This window comes from Camelus ferus, chromosome 14 (assembly GCF_009834535.1).
Source record: "Camelus ferus isolate YT-003-E chromosome 14, BCGSAC_Cfer_1.0, whole genome shotgun sequence".
NCBI classification, from domain to species: domain Eukaryota; kingdom Metazoa; phylum Chordata; class Mammalia; order Artiodactyla; family Camelidae; genus Camelus; species Camelus ferus.
Window position 1 is genome coordinate 25,411,126 of NC_045709.1, and position 20,948 is coordinate 25,432,073.

The 20,948-nt window shown below is 58.6% G+C and overlaps 1 protein-coding gene and 1 long non-coding RNA gene across 7 annotated transcripts in view; one reads left to right on the plus strand and one right to left on the minus strand.

Moving 5' to 3' along the window:
- The window catches only part of MCF2L (MCF.2 cell line derived transforming sequence like), a 102,186-nt gene that overhangs the window by 69,743 nt on the left and 11,495 nt on the right, over window positions 1–20,948 (minus strand). For 2 of the 6 annotated variants that reach the window (XM_032496595.1, XM_032496604.1), the window contains exon 1: window positions 6,045–6,169. The exons of 2 other annotated variants lie outside the window; for them this stretch is intronic. In XM_032496595.1, the coding sequence (XP_032352486.1) occupies window positions 6,045–6,111 (67 nt within the window). In that variant the 5' untranslated portion in view covers window positions 6,112–6,169. Of the gene's footprint in view, window positions 1–5,500; window positions 5,641–6,044; window positions 6,170–20,948 lie in introns of those variants that run through there. 2 more of the 6 variants (XM_032496593.1, XM_032496601.1) reach the window with 2 other exon arrangements.
- LOC116668620 lies at window positions 5,503–14,325 on the plus strand. Its single transcript, XR_004325843.1, has 4 exons — window positions 5,503–5,629; window positions 6,065–8,731; window positions 8,819–9,012; window positions 9,369–14,325. It is a non-coding gene; the product is annotated as an uncharacterized LOC116668620 (long non-coding RNA).

Below are 20,948 nucleotides of genomic sequence, written 5' to 3' on the forward strand. Positions count from 1 at the left end.
CATTCTCCTGCTGCGTGGTCTCCGGGTCTGGTCAGCACTGAGGTCCACACAGCTGACCAGCCCTCCTCCCTCCCCGAGCTCAGCGCCGGGTCCCAGCCCCGTCACCTGGCACTGCTCTTGGCCACAACCTCGCGGTCCTACTTGGTGACGGGTCCTGGGGCAGCCACACAGCCAGGCCCCCCAGATTGTTCCACGTTTATTAGTAGGGGCATTGAGTAGCAACGTCGTTTTCAGTAACATGTCTTCCCTCCAACTAAGAAAGTTCTGGGAGCCGGGCCATCGAGATAGCTGTAAGGCATGCTCTGGTTCTAAAGCCCCGAGGCTTCTGTAATCCAGGAAGAGAGCCGTCCGTGGAGAAACAGGCCTTCAGAGAGTCTAGAACTGGCCACTCTTAGAAACGAGCTTTTAAATGACACACTTGACTCCCTTCAATCAAGGACACATCCCACCTGCGTGACCAACCACGACAACGGCTGGAGTTACGCCCGAGTCAGATGGCTAGAAAGCTGCCATAGCACACGACGGACGACAAGGTGACTGAGGTCCCTCCTGCCCTGTCTGCGTTAACTTCTCAGAGACACAGGTTGGAACGTGGCTGGACCAACTCTACGTAAAGGATTTCCCTGAGCTGGGCCAGCACGCAGCAGCGACACGCTCCGGTTCTGACACCGATCACGTGACACGATGGTGGTGTCGGAGACTGCTCCCAGGACGCCTCCAGTCCAGGCGGAACCTCGCCGTCACACGCCGCCACGGTGGACATGCTGATCTGGCTGCCCAGCCCTGGTTCTGCCCTCTAAGCACCCGGGGAGTGAACTGAAGAGCCCGTGGGAACGAAATGCGCGGCCCTGCCAAAACCAAGGGTGGGTTTCGGAAGGAAAGCAGTGGAAACTTCCGTCCCGTCAGAACCGGCGGGGGCACAGAAACGGATGGGTCACGGAAACCTGCCATCTTTGTGCCGTTTAAACATCAAATGACGTGACCCCCTTCTTAAGGATTCAGAAACCAAAGCCCTAAAGAGTTCTGTCTGTAAAGACAGAGCACCCGTCCAAACGTGAAGGCGTCCTGGGCATCAGTGCACCGGCTCTAAAATCTTGCCCGAAGTGTCATCAGTGAAACTTAATCCTCGTTCCGTCCTTCGGTGAATTAAGTACCACAGCCACGTGCTGTGGAGGTGAGACTGGTCGTGCTTCGGGGACTGGACGCAATTCTTTCACGCAGTTACTAGTGGAATCGAGCAAAAGCCACGAGCGTTTGCTGAAACCCCGACCTAGACACGCCAAGGGCACCTAATCTCCCCAACACTGAGGAAGAACCATCAGCCCTTTTGTATTTCCCACTCTAAGTTTTCTTGAACGTCTCCTCCCAAAAGTCCGATATCCTCTCAGAGTTTGACTCTTTGGGATTCGAGCTGGGGAAGGCTCCCTCACGGGCTCTGAGGCCTAGGCGCACGGGTGTCTGTTCTCTGCACACCTGCGTCGCCTCAGAGAATCCTGTCTGGGTGACTGGCCCCTGGTCCCTTCCTCTTGGACCCCGCCCACTCCCCCACCCCCCGGAGGCTTCCTTTTCTTTCTCACTCGCCTGGAGAATCCCCAGACTTCACCATCCAGACATCAGTCGAATGACACGCTGGTAACATACAACAGAGGCAGAGATGTGCTGAGCTGTGAGCACGTGCGTGTGTGACAGGTGAGGACAGCACTGCTCGCGTCAGCCCCTCTCCTGGCCCATTTTACAGATGGGGAGACCAAGGCAGCACTTGCTGACGGACCGTGGTGCCGGGCTTGGACCCAGGGTCACCTCTCCCATCACCGATTCCAACCCGCACACCGGCTCTTCAAGCGGCATTGTTACCACCCCCAAGGCGGGAAGCCTCATGCTACACTTCATCCAAATAGCACCCTGAGGACGTTGCTACATTTTAACTTAAAGGCTTAACTCTAACATAGGCAACTCGATTTTTATGTGCATCGGACAACTACAGTTAGCTTGCAAACATATTGCAAAATGTAACAAATATTTCTTTCTCCTAAGTCAGAGGTATACAGTGAATGTGAGCAGATAAATCCTTAACTGATCAGAAATGCAGAAGTGTGAAAACACTGCTCATGACGGCACCAACCCAACATCCATGATTAACAGAGTGTGCGTCACAGAGATGGTGATGCTAGGGAAGCAGTGGGCTTAGACAGATGCAGAGCGCCCCCTGGATGGGGAGTAACTGGAGGAGATGAGCAGATACGGGAGAGGCAGCCTCGCCTGCTAGAATTGAGCTGCAGAATCTCCATTTGGTTAAACTGAGGATCAACGGACCCCAAGGGACTTTAAAATTATTTTCCCGTAGTGACGATGGTTACAGCTCCCACCCGACGGGGAGCGGAGGCTTGGGAAATGTTTGGTGGCCATGTTTCTCAACTGTTACTAGTTACAGCGCAGCAAGGGGGCCCCGGGCCATTTCCTCTCCTACTTCCTGGTCCCTGACAGCCTGCTTCCGGGGGGGCTCTGCTACGACCCTGGTGCACAAGGCACACGGCAAGGTTCTCACGCCGGCAGCGTCTGCTAAGATCGCGAGCCCCCGCACGACCACTCCAGAGACGGGAGTTCTCCTCGGTGATGGTGGCAGCGGCGGCTCCGCGGCCTGCGCAAGCACACGGCCTCCCGAGCGGTGTGAAAGGTGAGAAGGTGGGATAGAACGGGCAGGAGGCACGGCGTCCGCACTAGCGAGCACGCGGCCCGCGGCTGAACTCCGACTGGAGGAGTGAGGCGGGCCGCACTTGGCGTCTGATGTAAAGCAATGGTCTGCTCTGCTCCCCCAGCAGGCGGAGAGCTGAAACTTGTCAGCTAGCCCCCTCGGGAGGCTTGAAAACCCCAAAGTACAACACAGCTCACATTTCTACTGTCTCGTATGTGACCCAGGCGCCCCGCGCGCTCGTCCAGCCGTCCAGCCATCCACGATGGGAGCTGGTATTTTGCTCAAGGCTGGTTAGCAGAGAAGGTGGCGCTAGATGTAAAGACCCTTCCTCTAACCTGCTACTAGTGGGTCTCCAGGTTTGCGTCCAAGCATCACCTGTGAACTTACAAGTGCAAATTCTCAGGCCCTGCCCCCGGCTTCCTGACTCAGGAGCTGCGCGGGGGAGGGGGTACCTGCGATGGCTCCCTGCGGGTGACCTAGGGGCTCAGTGGGGCCATTTCCTCCTGTTGGGCAAATGCTCACATCAACTAATGAGACCAGAGAGCATTTCTCCCAGGCGTTTCACACTTGTTCACCACCTCCTGCACATCTAGAGAGGGAACCGAAGTCATGAAAATGCTGGAAAAGGAGCCCTTCCTCGTGGAAGGAGAGCTCTGGCCACTGGAAAGGGCTCCTGGCCTTGCGATTAAAGATTCAGTTCAAGAGTACAGAGGAGGTAAATTCTCAAGGCCAACAGATGTGGACCCACAGGCCACACGGGCAGCGGGGCAGCGAGCCGCAGCCTCCCTCACAGCAGGACTAATCCAGATAACGAACGTCCTGGAGCCGTCAGAGCAACTGCAAACCTGAAGTTAAAACAAGGCAGCCGTGGGTCTGGACGGATAAAATCGACCTGTTCAAGGTGGATCCACCAAGGGTGCCGGTCTGTGAGAGGTCAGGGAGTCCAAGCGCTCAGCTTGGACCCCCCTGCCCTGAATCACAGCGGCAGCACATGCAGACTGACGTCCGAACGCCTCTGGAGGCCAGACGAGCCCAGGTGACTCTAGGACCTCCAGGCAGAAGCCGTTGTGCCGCAGGTGGGGCTTCCTCCCAGGAGAAAGAAGTCGACTCGCGTGGGTGAGTACGTTTACAGCGTCCCCGTCCCCAACAGAGCCCGCGTGACCTGCCCACGCTGGGTGGTGGCACTGTCTACACCGCATGACGCCCAGCCTGGGTCCACACCTCACAGCCTCCATCTGGTGGTGCCACCCACGTTGTGTGTGAAAGCCAGGGCAAGGAGGTGCTCACAGGAGGAACCTGGGGTCCTCTCCCCTAACTAAGCCAGACCGGACGCTCATCAGACCAGGGCTGTGTTGCCCTGGATTGTAGAGTCCTGATGAAATCTGAGACCGCTGGCGGCACAGGCGTGTAAAGGACACATACGTGGGGGTCGCTGCTCAGGGGGCGGCGGTCCCCGCGGGGCCTGGCTTCAGTGGGTGGTGAGCAGCCTCCTGCCCTCGGGAGACAGCCTTTGTACAATTCAAAGTGCACATGCGTCTCTCCAGCTCACGAAGAAGCCTCCATCCCTGAAGCGCAGGGAATGACATCACTCTTTGGCACAGTTCCCGCTGGCTCTGCAGTCCTGACTCCAGCCCAGTGCAGAGGGCGTGGAGGGCGGCCCTCCCCTCCCCTCCCCTCCCCTCCCCGCTGGGAACCTGCGGGCCCTGTCCTTCACCTCAGCCCCAAGCCAAATCCTGCACCAAACAGAAGGCGACTTGCGTTTCAGAGAAAGGGGAGCCAGCTAAGAACAGGGGACCAGATGGCATAAGACGACTTTATTTGCTCCCGACCCACATACAACAAATCCAGTCGCGTTCATCACAGAAATCGCCGGTAAAACCTGAACGTCTCCCAAAGCCTCGGTTCGATCATCACACACAGCGTGTTCACATGGAGTCCCCGCTTTGCTCTGCAGGTCTGCTGGGGTCCCCGCTTGTGAAGGGGGGGGAACCGAACCTAAACGAAGCAACTGGCAAAACCAGTCTCTCAGGAAAGTAATATTTAGATGACGAGGCAACAGTCTGAACGTAACACGTGGCAACACCGGGCAAAAACCGGGCAGCTCACTTCCAGTGACTGACGATTATTTCCTCTCCATCTCGAGGAGAAACAGCGCAGGCCGGGGCGGCCCTGCACACGCAGCCTGAAGCTCAGAAGCGGACGACACGGCCACGCAGGGCTCTCCTAAATCCAAGCGAGCCCGCGGGAACCGCTCCTCAAAGCTTACTGCAAGTCACCGTGTCATCAGCGCAGACCAGGAACGCCCAGTCATGCCCCCCGCAGCTCCTCAGCCGTGCCACTTCCAAACATGTCTCAGGGGCAGATTATAGTCGGCGGAGGAAAGAACTACCTGATTAATCCGATTCCCCTCCTCGAAAGGAACTTCCGATGGGTCCCGCACCCCCCACCCCGCCCGCTCTAGAAGCCCGAGCTCAGATGACTTCCCGGCCACAAACACGCAGCACACGCAGCCCAAACGCAGGCTGAACGGGCAGGAGTCAGGCAACGGCTCGGCCCCGCCGACGAGCCTGGGGGCTCCCAGAAAGCCCGACACCCATCTGATGGCGCTCCCCACCCCAGGCGGGCGAAAGCGCGCGGACGGCCGCGGGGCCTGTCAGCGCCGGACAGGTGCCGTCATTGCGTCCTCCCGCTGCCCTCGCTAGGGGAGAGAAATGAAGGCTGTTACACAGAACGAGGCGCGCTTCCCCAGACTCGGCGCACGATGTCAAGCCCAAGAACGCAGGCCCGGGGGCCAGCAGCTCCTCCTACCAGTGCGCTTGGAAACCGCGTGTAATCGCTGCACCATTTCCTCCAGGGCCATCTCTTCATTTCTCAGCCAGAACCTCATCCTCCGCCAGCGCAGGACCGCCCTGCAGCCCGCTCGCCGCTGCACCAGAGGTGCCTTGCGGGTGGGGTAGCGGCGGGGAGGGGGCTGGCGGCGCTGCCTTCCCGGGATTGGTCCCCGAGCCCCGCCGAGGGGGCGCGCCCTGCGCGTGGGGGTGGGGGTGGGCTGCTCAGCGGAAGCGGAAGCGGCGCGCCCCGCGTGTCCCCGCGGCCACCTGGGAGCCCCGCGAGTGCACCTACTGAGGTCACCTGGGAGCCCCGCGTGCGCACCCAGCGGTGACCAGGGCGCTCGGTCACGGCGCCCCCGGGACCACCTGGGAGCCCGCCGTGCGCACCCCACCGGCCCTCGGCCCTCAGCGCTCCCGCGGGCGCAGCCCAGCCCACCCCTCCAGCCCCGGGTCCCCGACCCCTCCCCGGACTGGAGGGAGGAGCTCGGGGCCCAGCGCCGTCTGCAGCCCGCCGGCCTTACCTCCGGTCGCCTCCGGGCAGGTGCAGAGGCCGCAGCAGCCGAGCGCGCCCTCCCCCCGCCGCCGCATACCGCCCGGGTCGCTCCAGGTGAGCGGGTCGGCGGGTGGGAGGGTCCGGGGGTCCGCAGGTGGCCAGGGGACGGGCCGCTCCCGCAGGAGCGCCGCCTGCCCGAGGACGCAAGGCGCAGTGAGGAAAGCGCGCACCGCAGGCCGGGGCCCGGCGACCTCGCCATGGTTGGCACGAAGCCACTCAGTGCATTCTACACCTCAGTGCCCTGCGGATGCCAGTCATGCGTGTGCGCGGCCACCGCGCCGCGTCCCGGGGAGGCGGGGGAACACCGTGCTCCCTGGGTCCTGACGGCCTCTCCTTACTCAGGAGCTGGCCACCCTTCCGTGGTTGGCATTACAGGAGTGTTCCTGGAGGAAGTGCCTGCTTCCACAGTGGTTTGGGAAATTCCAGCAGGCAGCGCATGTCAGCATAGTCTGTGTGATCACATCCCTCAGGGCTGCCTGCAGGCCCGGGGCGGGAGGTGGGGGTGGGGGATGAAGGCGGCACAGCATTTGTCCTCTAAGCTCAAAGGTCTGGCAAGAAAGATCTGGAAACAAATCATTGCAGCATGAAATAAAGGTGTAATACTCACGCAGGGGAAGTGTAGGGTAAATCTAAGAAATGCTGGCTTTTTTTTTTTTTACATCAAAACTCACTGAATATCAGCAGTTTTGTGTGGTTCAAAGTAGCGCCCAATGAAGGGGGCGTCCGGAAAGGTGTGACTGCAGGGCTGAGGTTGAGCCTTTCCTGCGGACACGCCCCGGGCTGCTCCAGCCCAAGCAAACCCAGCTGCGTCTACAGCCAGGTAAGCCCAGGGCTGGCCCCCATCATCACAGCCTCCCACCTCCAATGTCAGGGAAGGCCAGTCACCTGGCAGGGCGTCCAAAGGTGCCCGGCCTGCCCTCCCCACAGTGCAGGAGGTGCGTCCACCTTCCCGCTGGTCCCAGGGCAACAGCAGCCACACCTATCCTTGGCCAAAACTGGCCCCAGGCCACATTCCCTCTAGACTCCACAGACACACCTGGGCGGGCATCCTCTCCTCCAGGCATGGCCACCTCTCCCTTCGCCTGGCCCTCTGCTCTTCAGGCTCAGAAGTATCCCCGAGCAGTGCCAAACCTGAGGGGCACTGCACCCCCCGAGGGCTCGTTAACCCCAGACGGCCAACACACCCCCACCGGAGTTCCCATCCAGTAAGTCAGGCGGCCGAGGAACGCGCATTTCTGACAGGATCCCAGGTGCTGCTGGTCCACACTTGGAGCTCCGCCACCAGAGTCTATCCCGTCTTTAAATCAGAAGCAAACCCAGGGGAAGGCGGGCCTTCCGGCCATGCTGCTCTTACTGAGCCCGTTGCCTTCGTCAGTCAGACGTTCTTTCCTCAGCCCCATGCCTGCCGCTCCGCCCAGTCTGCTGGTGCGTCTCTGGGACCGAGCCGCTAACTCCTGCGCTGGGTTGGGTCTGCTGGCCTCGGTGCCCAGGTCTCTGCTCACACTGCCAGCGGGTCATTTTGAGGGTGTTTGGGTGACCCTCCCGGGTGTGGGTGGGCCTCCCCCCTTCTAAGAGAAAAAGACTGAAATCGCCCTGGGGAGACAGAATTCTGCCAGCCGGACCAGACCCAGGTGCAGCCCCAGCTCCCGGGGCCCAGCCTGCAGCCCGCAGCCCCACACCCACGTGAGCCAGTCCCGACCTCCCTCCTGCTCTCTTGCAATCTGTATGGAACCTTTACTCTTTCCTTACATCACAGCACGTGGTGCTATCTTGCTATAAAAGTCATTTAATATTTGCTTAAGTTATAAAAATCCTACCAACCACCCAACGCTATCGCACTTACTGTGTCCCAGGGACCCTCCTAAGCGGGTTACAGTGTGAACTTACTTAATCTTCACAGGGATCTGGGAGGCCGGCACTATTTCTACCCTGTACTACAGAATAAGGCACAGAGAGGTTCAGCAACTCGCCCAAGGTCACACAGCTGGTAAAGTGGCAGAGGCCGGGTTCAAACTCAGACGCGTGTTAACACAGACCTAAAAACAAGTGTTTGCTTCAGGGAAACGTCGTCATGTGTCAACTGGAATGTCATCCCCAAAGTCCCTCACAGCTAACTAAGGGCCAGCTGGGTAGGGTGCCAGACCCCACACTGCACAGAGGATCTGAGCCCCGGAGCCCCGAGGGCTCAGGCCTGGCCTGTCCCAGGAAGTCGAGAGGCAGCAGGGAGCCCAGGTGGGAAGGCAGAAGGTAACGTGATCCCTGGATACCAAACCCATCCTCAGCAACCGTTCTGGAAAGTTAGCCACGAAAGGAGGTGTGAAACAGGAGCGCTGGAGATGGGTGCAGCTCGGGTTCTGAGAATCCAGGTGCCCTGGGACCCTGCCCTCTAGAGACAGGTGGGTGGCTCTGGGGAGGCGGAGACGTGCCTCCTGGGAGGTAACAGGAGCTGCCCCGCCAGGCCTGGGTGCCCGCTTCCTGTGACATCTTATCCCGCGTCGGAGGTGGGGAGCAAGGAGGCGGGGGAGGCTCAGAAAGGACGCTCTGAAGACACCCACAGCCTTGGACAGGCAGCGTCACCCGCGAGTGGGGTGCAGAGCCGGCGTTCATCTGATGAGGGGATCCAGGCCTGTCCCCTCTCCTGGGCACTGGCTCCAGGTGAGCGCTGAGCAGGGGGACTCCTGCCCTCCCCGGGCTCCACTCCACCTGGGCCAACAGCCAACAAGTATGCACCACTGTGTACAGATGGGGCACGAGGCTCGGTGGTGGTGCGTCCCTCGGGAACTGAAGTGAAGCTGGTGGCGACGTCCAGCAGCCAGCTCTGCACTGCCTGGCACAGTCCACCCACCAATGTGTGCGTGGCCCAGAGGCAGCGCACGGATGAGCCTCTGAGTCATGGCCACGCGGAGGACCACGTGGCAGTGGGCACGGGCCACGGGGTGAGTTGCAGAGCACACGTGAACTGCGACCCCGTCTACACTAGATCCAGAAACAGGCTGAATTAAGCCTGGGGTGTAAGTGCCACAGCGCAGCCCCCAAGCCCCACCCGAGCGAGGGCGCCCCCCCCCCCCGCTGGAGCGCAGGGAGGGGATACTCGGCCTGGGTGCAGCTCCCAGGTTCCCGCTGGGAGGCCGTGGGCAAAAGGCCAGGAAACAGGGATCCTGGCGGCCCCTGGGGCTGGGGCTCAGGGGCCAAACCAGGGCTGCACAGCCTCCCCCGGGGACGGCAGCCGGTGGCACCCGCAGGGCTCCTGCCCATCCCGTTTCTGCTTCTGAACTCCTTTTATGCCCTGCAGAGTGAACCCTGTGAAACAGAGACCACGGCCCTATCCCAGGCTCCCACATCCCCCAGGCAGTCAGCTGGTGTCCACCTTCGTCTGATGGAACCCGGAGCAGACGGACACCAGTGGCTAAAGCCCCACAGACGTGTCAGATGGCCAGTCCCCCACCACATCCTGCAGCAAGCACAGCAGGGGCGTTCCTTCCAGGCCATGAAAAACGCAGAGTAAGTCCTGATGCAAAACAGCGCCCCCCGCCGCACCCAGCAACGTGGGGTGTCCTGTCCCCCTGCAGGGAGCAAAGCCGACTCAGCCGCGGAGGGGCACCCCAGGCACCTGCCCACGGACAGACTCACACCCAAGGGCCCTTGGACATTCTGGGCATCAACCATTTGTCATAAAGACAGAATCTGCCTCCGAAATGGGCCTGTAACTGTCGCTGCCCGGGTAACTGCACCGGGCCCACGCCGGCGGTGGGTCTGGCGTCTGCGTGGGAAGGAAACGGCTAACCATAGGGGTGACTGATGGGGCGGATAAAGCGGTGTCTCGGGAGCCCAGCTGAGCTGCGTGCACTCCCGCCCCGCCGGCCGCTGCGCGGGCTGATGCCTCCGCCTCCTTCCCCTGTGCTGAGTATTTAAACACACCAGATTTCACTTCAGAAATGTCATTCACTGAAGCCTGAACTTAGAGGCAGTACTTCCCAAGGCCCAACACCACGGTCACTGAGCTGGAGCTAGCCGCCCCCGACACCTAGTTAAACATGGAGACCTGGACACAGAGCTCTGCAGCAGGCACTCATCTTAAGTCCGTGAAGGTCGCAGCTGCCTAAAGGAAGCCTTCTCCCTCTCCTTCCCACTTCAAGTAAGAGTCTACATCTTGGCAGAACCGCCCAGTGCAGCACGTATGTGTGGACTTGGCAATGAGTGACATTTTTTAGACAACTGTAAATTCACATGCTGTTATTTTATTTTTTTTAGAGATTCTGGGGGGGGTGGGTAATTAGGTCTATTCACATATTTACCGACAGAGGAGGTACTGGGGTTAAACCCGGTACCCAAGCACGCACTCTACCTGAGCTGCGCCCTCCCCCCAGGTCCACGTGCAGTTACAAGGAGCAATCCAGAGAGATCCTTCCCCCCAAATAGTCACAGTGTGCGAAGCTACAGCGTGATGTCACAGCGCGGAGACTGACACCAGCACGGCCAGCACACCTGGGCCCTGGACGACAGCCGCCGCCGCCCACCCCGCCCCATCCTGAGCCCTGCTGACCACTCGTCTGCTCTCCATTCCCACAGTCTTGCTGTTTCAGGAATGTCCTCTCAGTGGAACCACACAACAGACAACTTGTGGGACCGGCTCTTTTCACTCCGGGAGACGCACCCAGGTGGTTCTGTGGACCTGCAGTTCCTTCTGGTTCTTGCTGTGTGGCCCGTGTTCCACAGTGTAGACAGACCACTTTCTTCTAACCATTCACTCGCTGAAGGACATTAGGGTTCCTTCCAGGTTTGGCTGCTCTGAGTGAAACCAGCGGACACTCGTGTACGTGAGTCTGAGTGAATGCTCTCCTTTCTTGGGGATGGTGCCCAGCAGTGCCATTCCTGGGTCGATGACAGCTGCCCGTTTGGTTTGAAGAGAAACTGGCACAGTTTCCAGATGGCTGGGCCATTTTACACCCTCACCAGCAACGTGGGCACCAGCTTCCCAGGGGCCTCGCGGGCACTGGGCGCTGTCGCGGCAACGCAGCTTCGCCCTCCTGGCAGGTGTGCGCGGCGCCCGGCGGAGGGTCTGCTCTGCGTCTCCCCAGGGACTGCGGGTGCGGCTCGCCTTCAGGTGCCTATTTGCCGTCTGTGCGTCCTCTTCCCCCGTTGCCCACCTTCTGGCTGGCTGTTGTTTTATGCCGGCGCGCTCCGGGACGCAGGAAGTCCTTTACCTGAGGTCTGCAGGTGCTTCCTCCTCGCCCTGCGGCTTGTCCTCGCCCTCTCGGCAGGTCCTCTGGCGAGCAGAGCATACAGCTTTCATTCTGACAGAGCCTCATCTACCCCTTTTCCTTCTGTGGGTCATGTTTTTGGCATCAAGTCTAAAATGCTTTGTCTGTCTGTAGGTCCTGAATACTGTCTACTGTGTTTTTTCTGAAGTTTTGTAGTTTTACACTTTACGTTTAAATCTGTGATCCACTTTGGGTTAGTTTTTGTCTGAGATGTGACACTTAGGTCATGGGTTGCTTCTTGGTTGTCGTTTTGTCTCCGATGTCCCACTGCCCCAGCGTCATTTGCTGAAAGGCTGTCTTTCCTCCACCGAACTGACCTGCCAGCTTCGTCAGACTTCAGTGGGCACGTTGGGTGGGGCCGCCGCGTCCGAGTTCTCTGCTCTGCTCCGGCGTCTGCCCCTCTGCCAGCACCGCACCGTCCTCATCAGAGTGCAGAAACGTGCCCTGGTATCACTTAGACTAGCCCTCCTGCTCCATCCTGCTTTTCTGAGATGTTTTAAGCACTCTGGCTCTTTTGAGTTCATACATATTTACGATAATCTTGTCTGTGCCTTGGGATTTTGACAGGAATCCTGTTAATCAGCTTGGGAACGCTGACATCTTTACTATATTGAGATGTTTGCTCCGCAAACACAGTAGGTCTCGCCGACCATTTACGTCTTCTCTGAGTTCCCTCGTCAGCGTTTTCTGGTTTTCCAGCCCTGTGCCTGTCTTGTTAGAGTTGCACCTAAGTATTTACTTTTTTATGAGTAATCGTAATGGGTATCATTTTTAATTTTGGTGCCCACGTGTTCATTGCTATAGAGAGAAATACAATCGATCTTCCAGTGTGTCTCACGTATCCTGTGGCCGTGCTAAACTCACTTACCAGGTCTAGCAGTGGTCCTGTGGGGACCCCGTTCCTGTGGGGTCCCTGGGGTTTCACAGTTAAGATGCTCATGTCGTCTGTCAACAGACTGCTTAATTCTTCTGCCAGTCTCCACGCCTTCTATTTCCTTTTCCTGACTCACTGCGCTGGCTGGGACGTCCAGCAACGCCGAGCAAGGGCAGCGAGAACACGGCTCCCAACTGCACGGGGAAGCGTGGTGTTGGCTGTGGGAGTTTGTGGCAAACACTCATGAACAACTTAAGGACTTGCTTCTGCATTGATTGAAAGGATCGTGTGATTTTTCTTTAGTCCGTTAACATGGTGCATCACATCAATTTTCAAGTATTAAACCAGCCTTGTATTCCTGGATGAGCCCTGACGTGGCCACAGTGGACAGTTCTTTTTATATATTGCCTCATGCTGTTGGCTGATATTTTGTTGTGGATTCTTGTGTGTTGTGTCTGTGTTCACGGGAGATGCTGGCCCACAGCTTTCTTCCTTCTGTCTGGTTTTGGCATCACCGTGCAAGCAGCCCCCAGAGACGAAGCGATGGTGTTGCCTGGAGAGAACGTAGAGCTGGTGTTCAAGTGCTTTTGGTAGAATTCTTGAGCGAAACCATCTTGATCTGAGGATTTCTTTTTCTGAGAATTTTTAAATTATCAATTCAGAGTCCTTAACAGCTTCAGACTATTCCCACGATCTGTTTTCTGGTGAGTGAGTTGTGGTGGTCTGTGCTTTTCAAGCAATGCTTCTTTGCCTTCAGTTTTCAGAAATCTGACTGTGTACCTTGCGTGGTTTGAGGGGGGTTTATTCCGACTGGAGTTCTGTTAACTTCTTAACTATCTGGGTGTGCCTGTCGGGCAGCGCGGGGCAGTTCTCAGCCTTTACTTGAGTGCGTTTCTTCCGCCTCTGTCTTCTCACCTTCTGTGACTCCAGTGGCCAGAAGTTCTGGTTCTTGATATGACAACTAGTTTTGATGCAAACGTGGGCGGTTTTGTATTATAAGACCCTGGATTTTTTTTTTAATCGGCTGCTTTGGCTGACTTCCTCTGGGCGTTCCAGTAGGGTGGGGACCGTTCCTTCACTGCCGGGGGTCGGGGGTGCAGGAGAGTCCAGGCTCCTCAGCAGTAGCACCGGGGACCCTGTCGACATCTGGGGCAGAAGGTCCTTGTCGCTGCTGAGGGGCCAGGGTCCTGGCTCCCCACGAGGCCGCCACTGACGCCTCCTGCTGGGAGGCTTTGGGGCTCCTTGCTCTGCTCCCCGAGGGTCTGCGCTGTCACTGTGGTGGGGGTGGCGGAAGTCCGGTGGGCCTCCTTGGAGTCTCGGGAAGGGTGTGGAAGTCTGGGCTCCCCACGGGGTCCCGCCGACCTCAGAGTGTCAGCGCCAGGGACGGACTCACCACCACCCAGGGGGGTGAAAGTCGGCTCCGCAGCGCCTCGCGGGGCACGGGGGAGCCTCTGCGGCTTCCCGAGGGTGGACGTCTAGGCTCCGTCGTCTCCAGGGCCTGGAGGTGGGTGGGCCAGTGCTTCCCTGTGGAGTCTGTCTGGGACGGAGCAGGTACTGTCCAGAAGTTTCTGTCCTTCCTTTCCTGGTCCTTTGGCGGAGAGAGCAGGCTTTGGTTGGGGATTTTTGGAGTTTATGCTCATTGGGGCTTCCAGTAGCTGATTTTCCAGCTCCCGAGTGGGGGACAGGAGGCAAAAGGAAACCCAGGGGACCGCCTTCCTGGGCCCGGAGGCCCCTGGCTGGCCTCGCTCCTCAGACATAAAGTCCGGGGCTCTGTGCTTCACTGAGGGGGGCTGTCGGGGAAAGTGCGTCCGCTCCGTCTCCCCAGGAGCGGTCTTTGCAAGTTAATTTTTAAAGTTACATCAGAGCACAAACATCTGCTCAGAGCTCTTCCAGAACCAGTTCCAAACACACACCTCACTCTGTCTCTGGGTGAATTCATTCAAAAAAATTCCTAAGACAACAAAGGGGGCTACCTCTCGGGTTCCCACATAAAAAGGGGCCCTAACTTCGTGGAGTGGGGGGTGGGAGGCGCCCACCTGAGGGGAGCTCTGACTTGGGGGTTGCTGACTTTGGGGGTCTCCAGCCCACGCCCCAGCAAAATCCCAGGAGGTTGGGCAGACGTGAGCTCTTGTCCTCGAGCGGCGGGAGTAAACCTGTGACCTGCCATCTGTGCCAGTTTCCGCCTGTTTTTACAACCATTAATTTAGTAGAACACGTGCATCCACGTAGGTTTAAAGTCAAGCGGTTTGCTGGCTCACAAGGCACCTAGCTAGCAGTTACGCTTCTGTGGGTCACAGCTACTTCTGTGTTCCTTATTTTGAGGTGAAAGTTACTGTAGTCTTTATCTGCGGGGCAGAGCTCCCCCGTCCCTGCTTCTCCTACGAGCACCTCCCGTGCTGGTGTGGTACAGGCGATGTGACTGAGGATCAAATGCTGCTGTGTTATTAGTAACTAAACCTGCAGTTCACATCAGAGATCACTGTGTGTTGGGCAGTTTCTGAGCTCTGACGAGTGCACAGTGTCACGTGGCCACCATTACAGCGACACGCAGGGCAGTTCAACTGCCCTGAAAGCCCCCTACTGAAAAGCACTTTTTAAAAATGGTTTTTATTTTTTAAATTTTTTTGAGGGGGAGATAATTACGTTTACTTATTTTCCGAGGAGGTAGTGGGGATTGAACCCAGTTCACGGCTTGGCTGCCTGAGAGGTTCGCAGCCCTGAGCAGGTGTCTGAAGTGCCCACCGGCTGTCCAGCCCTGGTGCAGCAGAGGCTGGGGTGTGGACGGGACCGGCGGACTCAGGCGTCCAAAGACAGCGAGCCCTCTGATCTTGGTTGCGACCTTCCTGGGCGGGAGCCGCAGGAGAAACTAAAACATCGTCTCCCAGGCGAGTTCGGCCCAATACGATCACCTCACTGGTGCTTCTCAGGAACCGTGTTTCTGAATAAATCCTTATCTTAAGATTTTCTCCCTACTCCCCTCTTCCCTCCAAGATGGTGGCCGGGGTTGGGGGGAGAAGGGGGCCCCTGTGTGCTGCCTTGCGGCTCCTGAGGGGAGACCCGGGGGCCTCCACGGCCCCGCCCCCAGGCCCTGGTCTGGACGGCTGGCTCCACTCAGGGCGGGTGACCACTAACCCCTCACCCCCACGGCGTCCCCCCAACCACGATGGAAACGACCGACAAGGGCCCGGCTGCGGAGGGCGGGGAGAGGCGGGCCTGGTACCCGGCTGGTAGGGACGGGAGGCGCGAGTCCGGGCTCCCCAGACAGTTACATGTGACCAGCAGCTCCACGCCCAGGTCCGCGCCCAAGAGGGAGGAAAGCATGGCCACAAAGACACCTGGACGTCAGTGTTCACAGCAGCCAAGACGCAGAGAGGCCCCGCACGTCCATCTGCTGTGGAGGAGGGAACGAGGTCCATCCACACGGGGACACAAGCCAGCGTGGAGCGGAAGGAAGCACGGACATGCTGCCACCCGGACGCGCCCTGAAAACACGCTGGGGAAAGCGGCTGGACACGAGAGGCCGAGTGGTGCAGGATCCGTGCACACGACACGCCCAGGACAGGCCACGCCGCGGGGGCCGAGGGCGGGGGAGGGGCAGGGCGTGTGCCCCTGCGTCGGGGTCTCTCTGGTGGGACGGGAATGGTCTAGCGTTAGGTGGCGGTGAGGCCTGCCCCACACTAAAACCACTGAGCTGTGCGTCTTAAAGGGGTGACGCTGAACGGCAAGGCCGGCCTTGCTTACTGTCCTTCCCAGATTCTGCGTTTCTACAAACTGAAGGCTCGTGCCAACTCTGGATTGTCACAGGATGGCTGGCATTTTTTAACAATGAAGTATTTTTAACGTACGTCTTTTTATAAAAGACATAATGCTACTGCACACTTAACGGAGTGGTGCGAACGTAACTGCTGAATGCACTGGGAAACCAACAGCTTCGTGTGCCTCGCTTCACTGAGATCCCTGCCCGACTGCTGTTGGTCTGGAACCAAACCCACAGCATCTCCGAGGTCTGCACGTACGAGGCAGGCATGAATTATGCCTAATAAAGCTGCTGTGAAGAATAAAGTGAGCGGCGAACCAGAGAGCCTGCACTCCAACGCCAGCCCCCCCGGGACGGCAAGCTCGTCACAAGCCACTCTCGCCCATTTCCCCTCAACCATCCAGCAGCCGGTGGAGAAACCCGGCTGGGCTCCCACCTGGCAGGAAGGGCGGCCTGCGTGCAACCCACCCGTGTGGGTCCAGGCCGCACACAAGCCTGTGCCCCAGGGCCCCGGGGCCTCTCGGCCTCCATGGGGACCGCTGGACCTCCCGGCTCATCCAAACTGCCCGTCCACGGGGAGGGAGTAACTCAGGCGTTAGGGTGCATGCTTAGCATGCACGAGGTGCCGGGTCAATCCCCAGAGCCCTCCCCGAAATAAACCCAGTTACCTCTCCCCAGTCAAGCAACACAATAACGAACTGTCCGCCGGAAGCGCCCCCATCCCTCTGGGGAGGGCACGCTTGAGCCCCGAGTCGGAAAGGAGAAAGCCGCCCAGCCTCGGTGGTTCAGCAGCACCACCTGCTGGCCTGAGGGGGTCGAGCGGGCAGAGGGGGCCCAGCCGGCGGGGAGGACCTGGAGTTCCAGGTCGTCCCCGCGGGGGATGCGCTGCGTCAGGAGCCGTCCTTGCCCTGCACCCTCCAGGCATTCTTGCTGGTGTAAATCGGGTTTCAAATCAAAACAAAGCCGGCTGTTTAACGTAACCTGGAACCCTCTGAGAGCTGACCAACGAGGTTCCCCACACGCAGGTGACCACGGGCAACGCCTGCCCAGCAGACACCCCTCGCCCGGTGCCAGCGAGACGCTGCATCCGTTGTGCCCAGATGTTGGCACTTCCCACCTGCCAGGCGCCGGGGAGGCCGCGCCGCGAAGGACACCCCCGACCCCAGACACACAGGGAAATGAGCCACGACCGCGTCTGCAGTGGTGGCAAAATTAACCAATTACAAGTCGCTTATGGTGAAAAAAAAAAAAAAAAGAGTAGCTTCAAGGTCTGCGTGAAAAGGGGTTAAGATGATTTTAAAGACTTAAAATACTTATTGTGAAAAAATGAGAAGTGAAATCTTTGCTGAAGGGAGCGGAGGGACCTCAGAGTTACCCGCAGGCCGACCTGCAAGGAAGCGGGGTGCTCTGGCCCCGTGGTCCCAGCCCTGCTCGCAGCTCGTCCAGGCAGCCCAGGGCGGGCTCAGGGCCGGGTCTCTGGCTGCAGACGTGGGCCCCGACCCAGCTTGCCGCCGGCCCTGCAGACCAGCTGCGCTGGAGTTTCACCTCCCATCTGAGCCCGGGGTAGCGGGCAGCGTCAGGAGGCAGCCTGGCTGTCACGACTGGGGCTGCTGGTGTAGAGCGGGCAGAGACAGCCGTGCTGCCCACACCCTACAAGGCACAGGACGGCCCAAGACAGGGCACGGCCCGGCCCCAGATCTCCAGGCTGCCGCGGCTGCGACCCCGGGCCGCTGTCTCTTCCTGCTCCTCCCACCGACCCCCAGGTGCAGGCCCTCAGATGACAAGGATGTGACTTGGCCTTACTCTCCTCAGAGTGTAAAACAGGTTCCTCACCTGTCGATCACAGGTGCACCTGGAAACTGAAACTCAAAGGTGACATTTTTCTTTCTTCCACGTGTGGACTTTTTCTTCTGTAAAAGCTGTGTTGTTTCCGGGTTCCTCAGTCCTCCTGTCCTCGGTGCACCAGGGGCCTGGGGTGGCCTCCCTGACCCCCGTCGGGGCTCCCACCTTTGGCTCCCACGGAGACTGCATGTCATTAGGTAAGACGAGGTCTTCCTGGAGCGAGGTGTCCACTATGACTGGTGTCCTTATAGAAGTGGGGAATTCAGACACGGAAGCACAGGGAGACGCCACGACCGTGGAGAGCCAGGTGATGCTTCTGCAAGTCACAGTCTCCAGGAACAGCAGACGCCGGGGGAGCCTGGGACACACCCTCCCGCACGGCCTGGGAGGGACCGGCCTGCCGGCGCCCTGCCCCCCGACGTGAGAGAGTGGGGTCCTGTTGCTGAAGCCGCTCAGTCGTGGGACTTCGCCCCGTGGCCCCAGGACGCTAACAGGTTTCCCACTGGGCACCTGCCCTTTAACGCCGTTGGTGAGCTTTTGGTGGAAGCCTGTGATTGACGCGGTTCTTGGGAAGAAGATGTTTCGGGGAGAAGAGAAGGACTCGACAAGAAGGTGTGTGATGTGCTCACTGGGGGCGCGGTGCGTCTGTGTCTTGTCATTTACCTCAGACCAAGAGAAGATTTTCCCTGGTCTGAAAACGATCAAATATTTTGCTCGAAAACATCTGTGAATCAGCTACTGCGGAAGCGCGTTTCTCAGGCGTCTTTTTGGAAATCACGGACTGTAAACACTTACCCTTGTGCAGCACACTTGTCACGCGTGGCCGTTACTGCTTCTCTGAAGTTAATTCTTTAGAAATCCAGTTTAAAAATCATCTAAAAGGGTCAAATAAAGAAAAACAGAAGGGGCGGGAGGAGAAGGAGGACCTGTGTGTTCTTATTGACCGCGGGGCCACAAGGACAGGCCCAGGTGGGCGCAGAAGCCGACGGGCTCCGGCCATCCCGGGCGGGTGGCGAGGGGAGGATAAACTCCGGCTGCCGCAGGTTCCTCGGGGTTGGAGGAGTGAGTGGGGAACGAGCTTCAGAGCAACCCCGCTGTTTTCTGCAGTGACTTTGCTAAAGACCTAAGAGGAGGGGGCACAGCGGGCTCCACTCACAGCGCCAGGAGAAGTGGCGAAGCTTACGACAGCGACTTCAGACAGTGGGAGACGTGGGGTTCCATGAAGAGGCATAAAAGTACGTGGTGGGTCTGCTTAGTTACGAGGAGGAGGAAAGAAAGTTGTTACAGATGCATAGTTCAGCCAAGCCCTGATATTTGGGGGGGGGGGTTATACAGAGAAATCTCACCGGCTGTCGGGTCCATCAAGGCATGGAGAAACGCAGCATTGTGTCTCAAACCCATTTCATGGTCTACTTAATTTAATAAATACAGACTGCATTTCCAAAGTCACAGATGGTGCCAATAAAATGACTGGACGCTGCTTCCAAGAGCGAGAGTGGCCAAGTCGCCTGGCTACATGTTGACATCAGATTGCACAGCAGCTAAAACGAGACCAGAGACACCGACCACGCAGGGACCAGAGATACAACAGCAGTTCCCATCAAAACCCGCCGCTGTGTCTACTTTCCAAAGCGAAACCGCGGCTCCCGTCCGCGGTGTGAAGATGGCACTTTAAGACAGCGACAGCAAGCTCTGACCCAGCGGCCGTCTCTCAGAACACATGACTGGGGAGGTGCCTCAGCACGGAAAGCCCTCTCACAGGACTTCACACCTTCAGGTGAATCTGAATCAACCAACCAGTCTCCGCGCACGCTGAGCGAGAAAGAGCAGAAGCACAGAGACACTGAGCCCGCCGCGACCAGCGTCGGCACAGGCCCCGGGGCCCTTCAGGTGCGCTGGCCCAAGGGTGGGGGTGCCCGGGGGAGGGGTGCACCTGAGGCGGGGTCCAAGGGTGGGGTGCGGGGCGGAGCAGGAAGGGTGCAGAGTTTCCTGGGAGAGCGTGAGGGGACAGGTGGCAGCCCCTCCACAGTACAGATGGAGAGGGCCTGCCCCAGAGGGAGCTCCCCGCAGGCTGGGGTGTGGGGCCAGGAAAAAAGGCACAGGGGGCCCGTGGGAACAGGTGGAGCTCGGGGGGGGGGGGGTCAGGTGGGGTCAGGTCAGGCACAGGCAGAGGCACTGAGTGGGGAAAGGTCCGGGCAGGGACAGGCAGGAAGGCAGGTGCGGGTAGGACTGGCAGGAGGCGCTCCAGCAACCAATTCAATTCTCTCTGTGGGGTGGGGTCAGGTCCCCCACAGGAGAGAGTGAGGATGGGACAGGCCTTGGGCAGGGAGAGAGCAGGCCCCGCACAGTTTCAGCACAGACAGAGACTGCCCGGGGGCTGGGGGCTCACTGAAGCTCACGGCCACGGAATTAAAACCCATCCGCCTGGCGGCAGACTTCGTACACGACAGCTTTGTTGAGATCTAGTTGACACACAGTGTCCATCCTCGTGTACCCAGGTGCGAGCCTGGGCTAGGTGCCCAGAAGGAAACACTAGGGTTCGGGTTCTGCCCCGCTGGTGCCATGAACCAAGAGGTGTTGAGACTGAGGGGCGCGCAGCAGCGTGATGCCGGGATGGGGGAGGGCATCATGGGGGTGGGGGGCATGGAAGCGTGAGCAGGTTCATTCCATTAACGCCTTGGAAGAACAAATGAATCGAGCAGGAGCTCGAAAGATTTTTAAAGGAGAAATAAAGCACAAGAAATAGAGGCAGAAGCAGAAACAAATGAAGTAGAAGTTGGAAAACCAGCAGAATGAAAGTTAAGAACTGGTTTCTGGAAGTAAAAACCACAAAACAGACCGACCAGCTAACCTAACGAAGACAAGAGAAAGTAAAAATGCTCAGAATGAGAAATGAGAGGGGCACCAGGCTTGGAAATAAGACCAGTTCAGAATCCTCAGCAACTGCTTTGTGCGGCTACGCAGCGAGGTCTGAAAGCCTGGGTGAAACGGGTGATTTTCAGGGGACACCTAACTCATCAAACAGACCGATCTGCACAGAAGAAAGAGAGGAAGCGGCCAGGGCGACTCCTCCGACAGCGTCAGACCCAGACGGTCTCACAGGGGCCCTGCCGACCTTCACAGACGGGGGTTCCACAC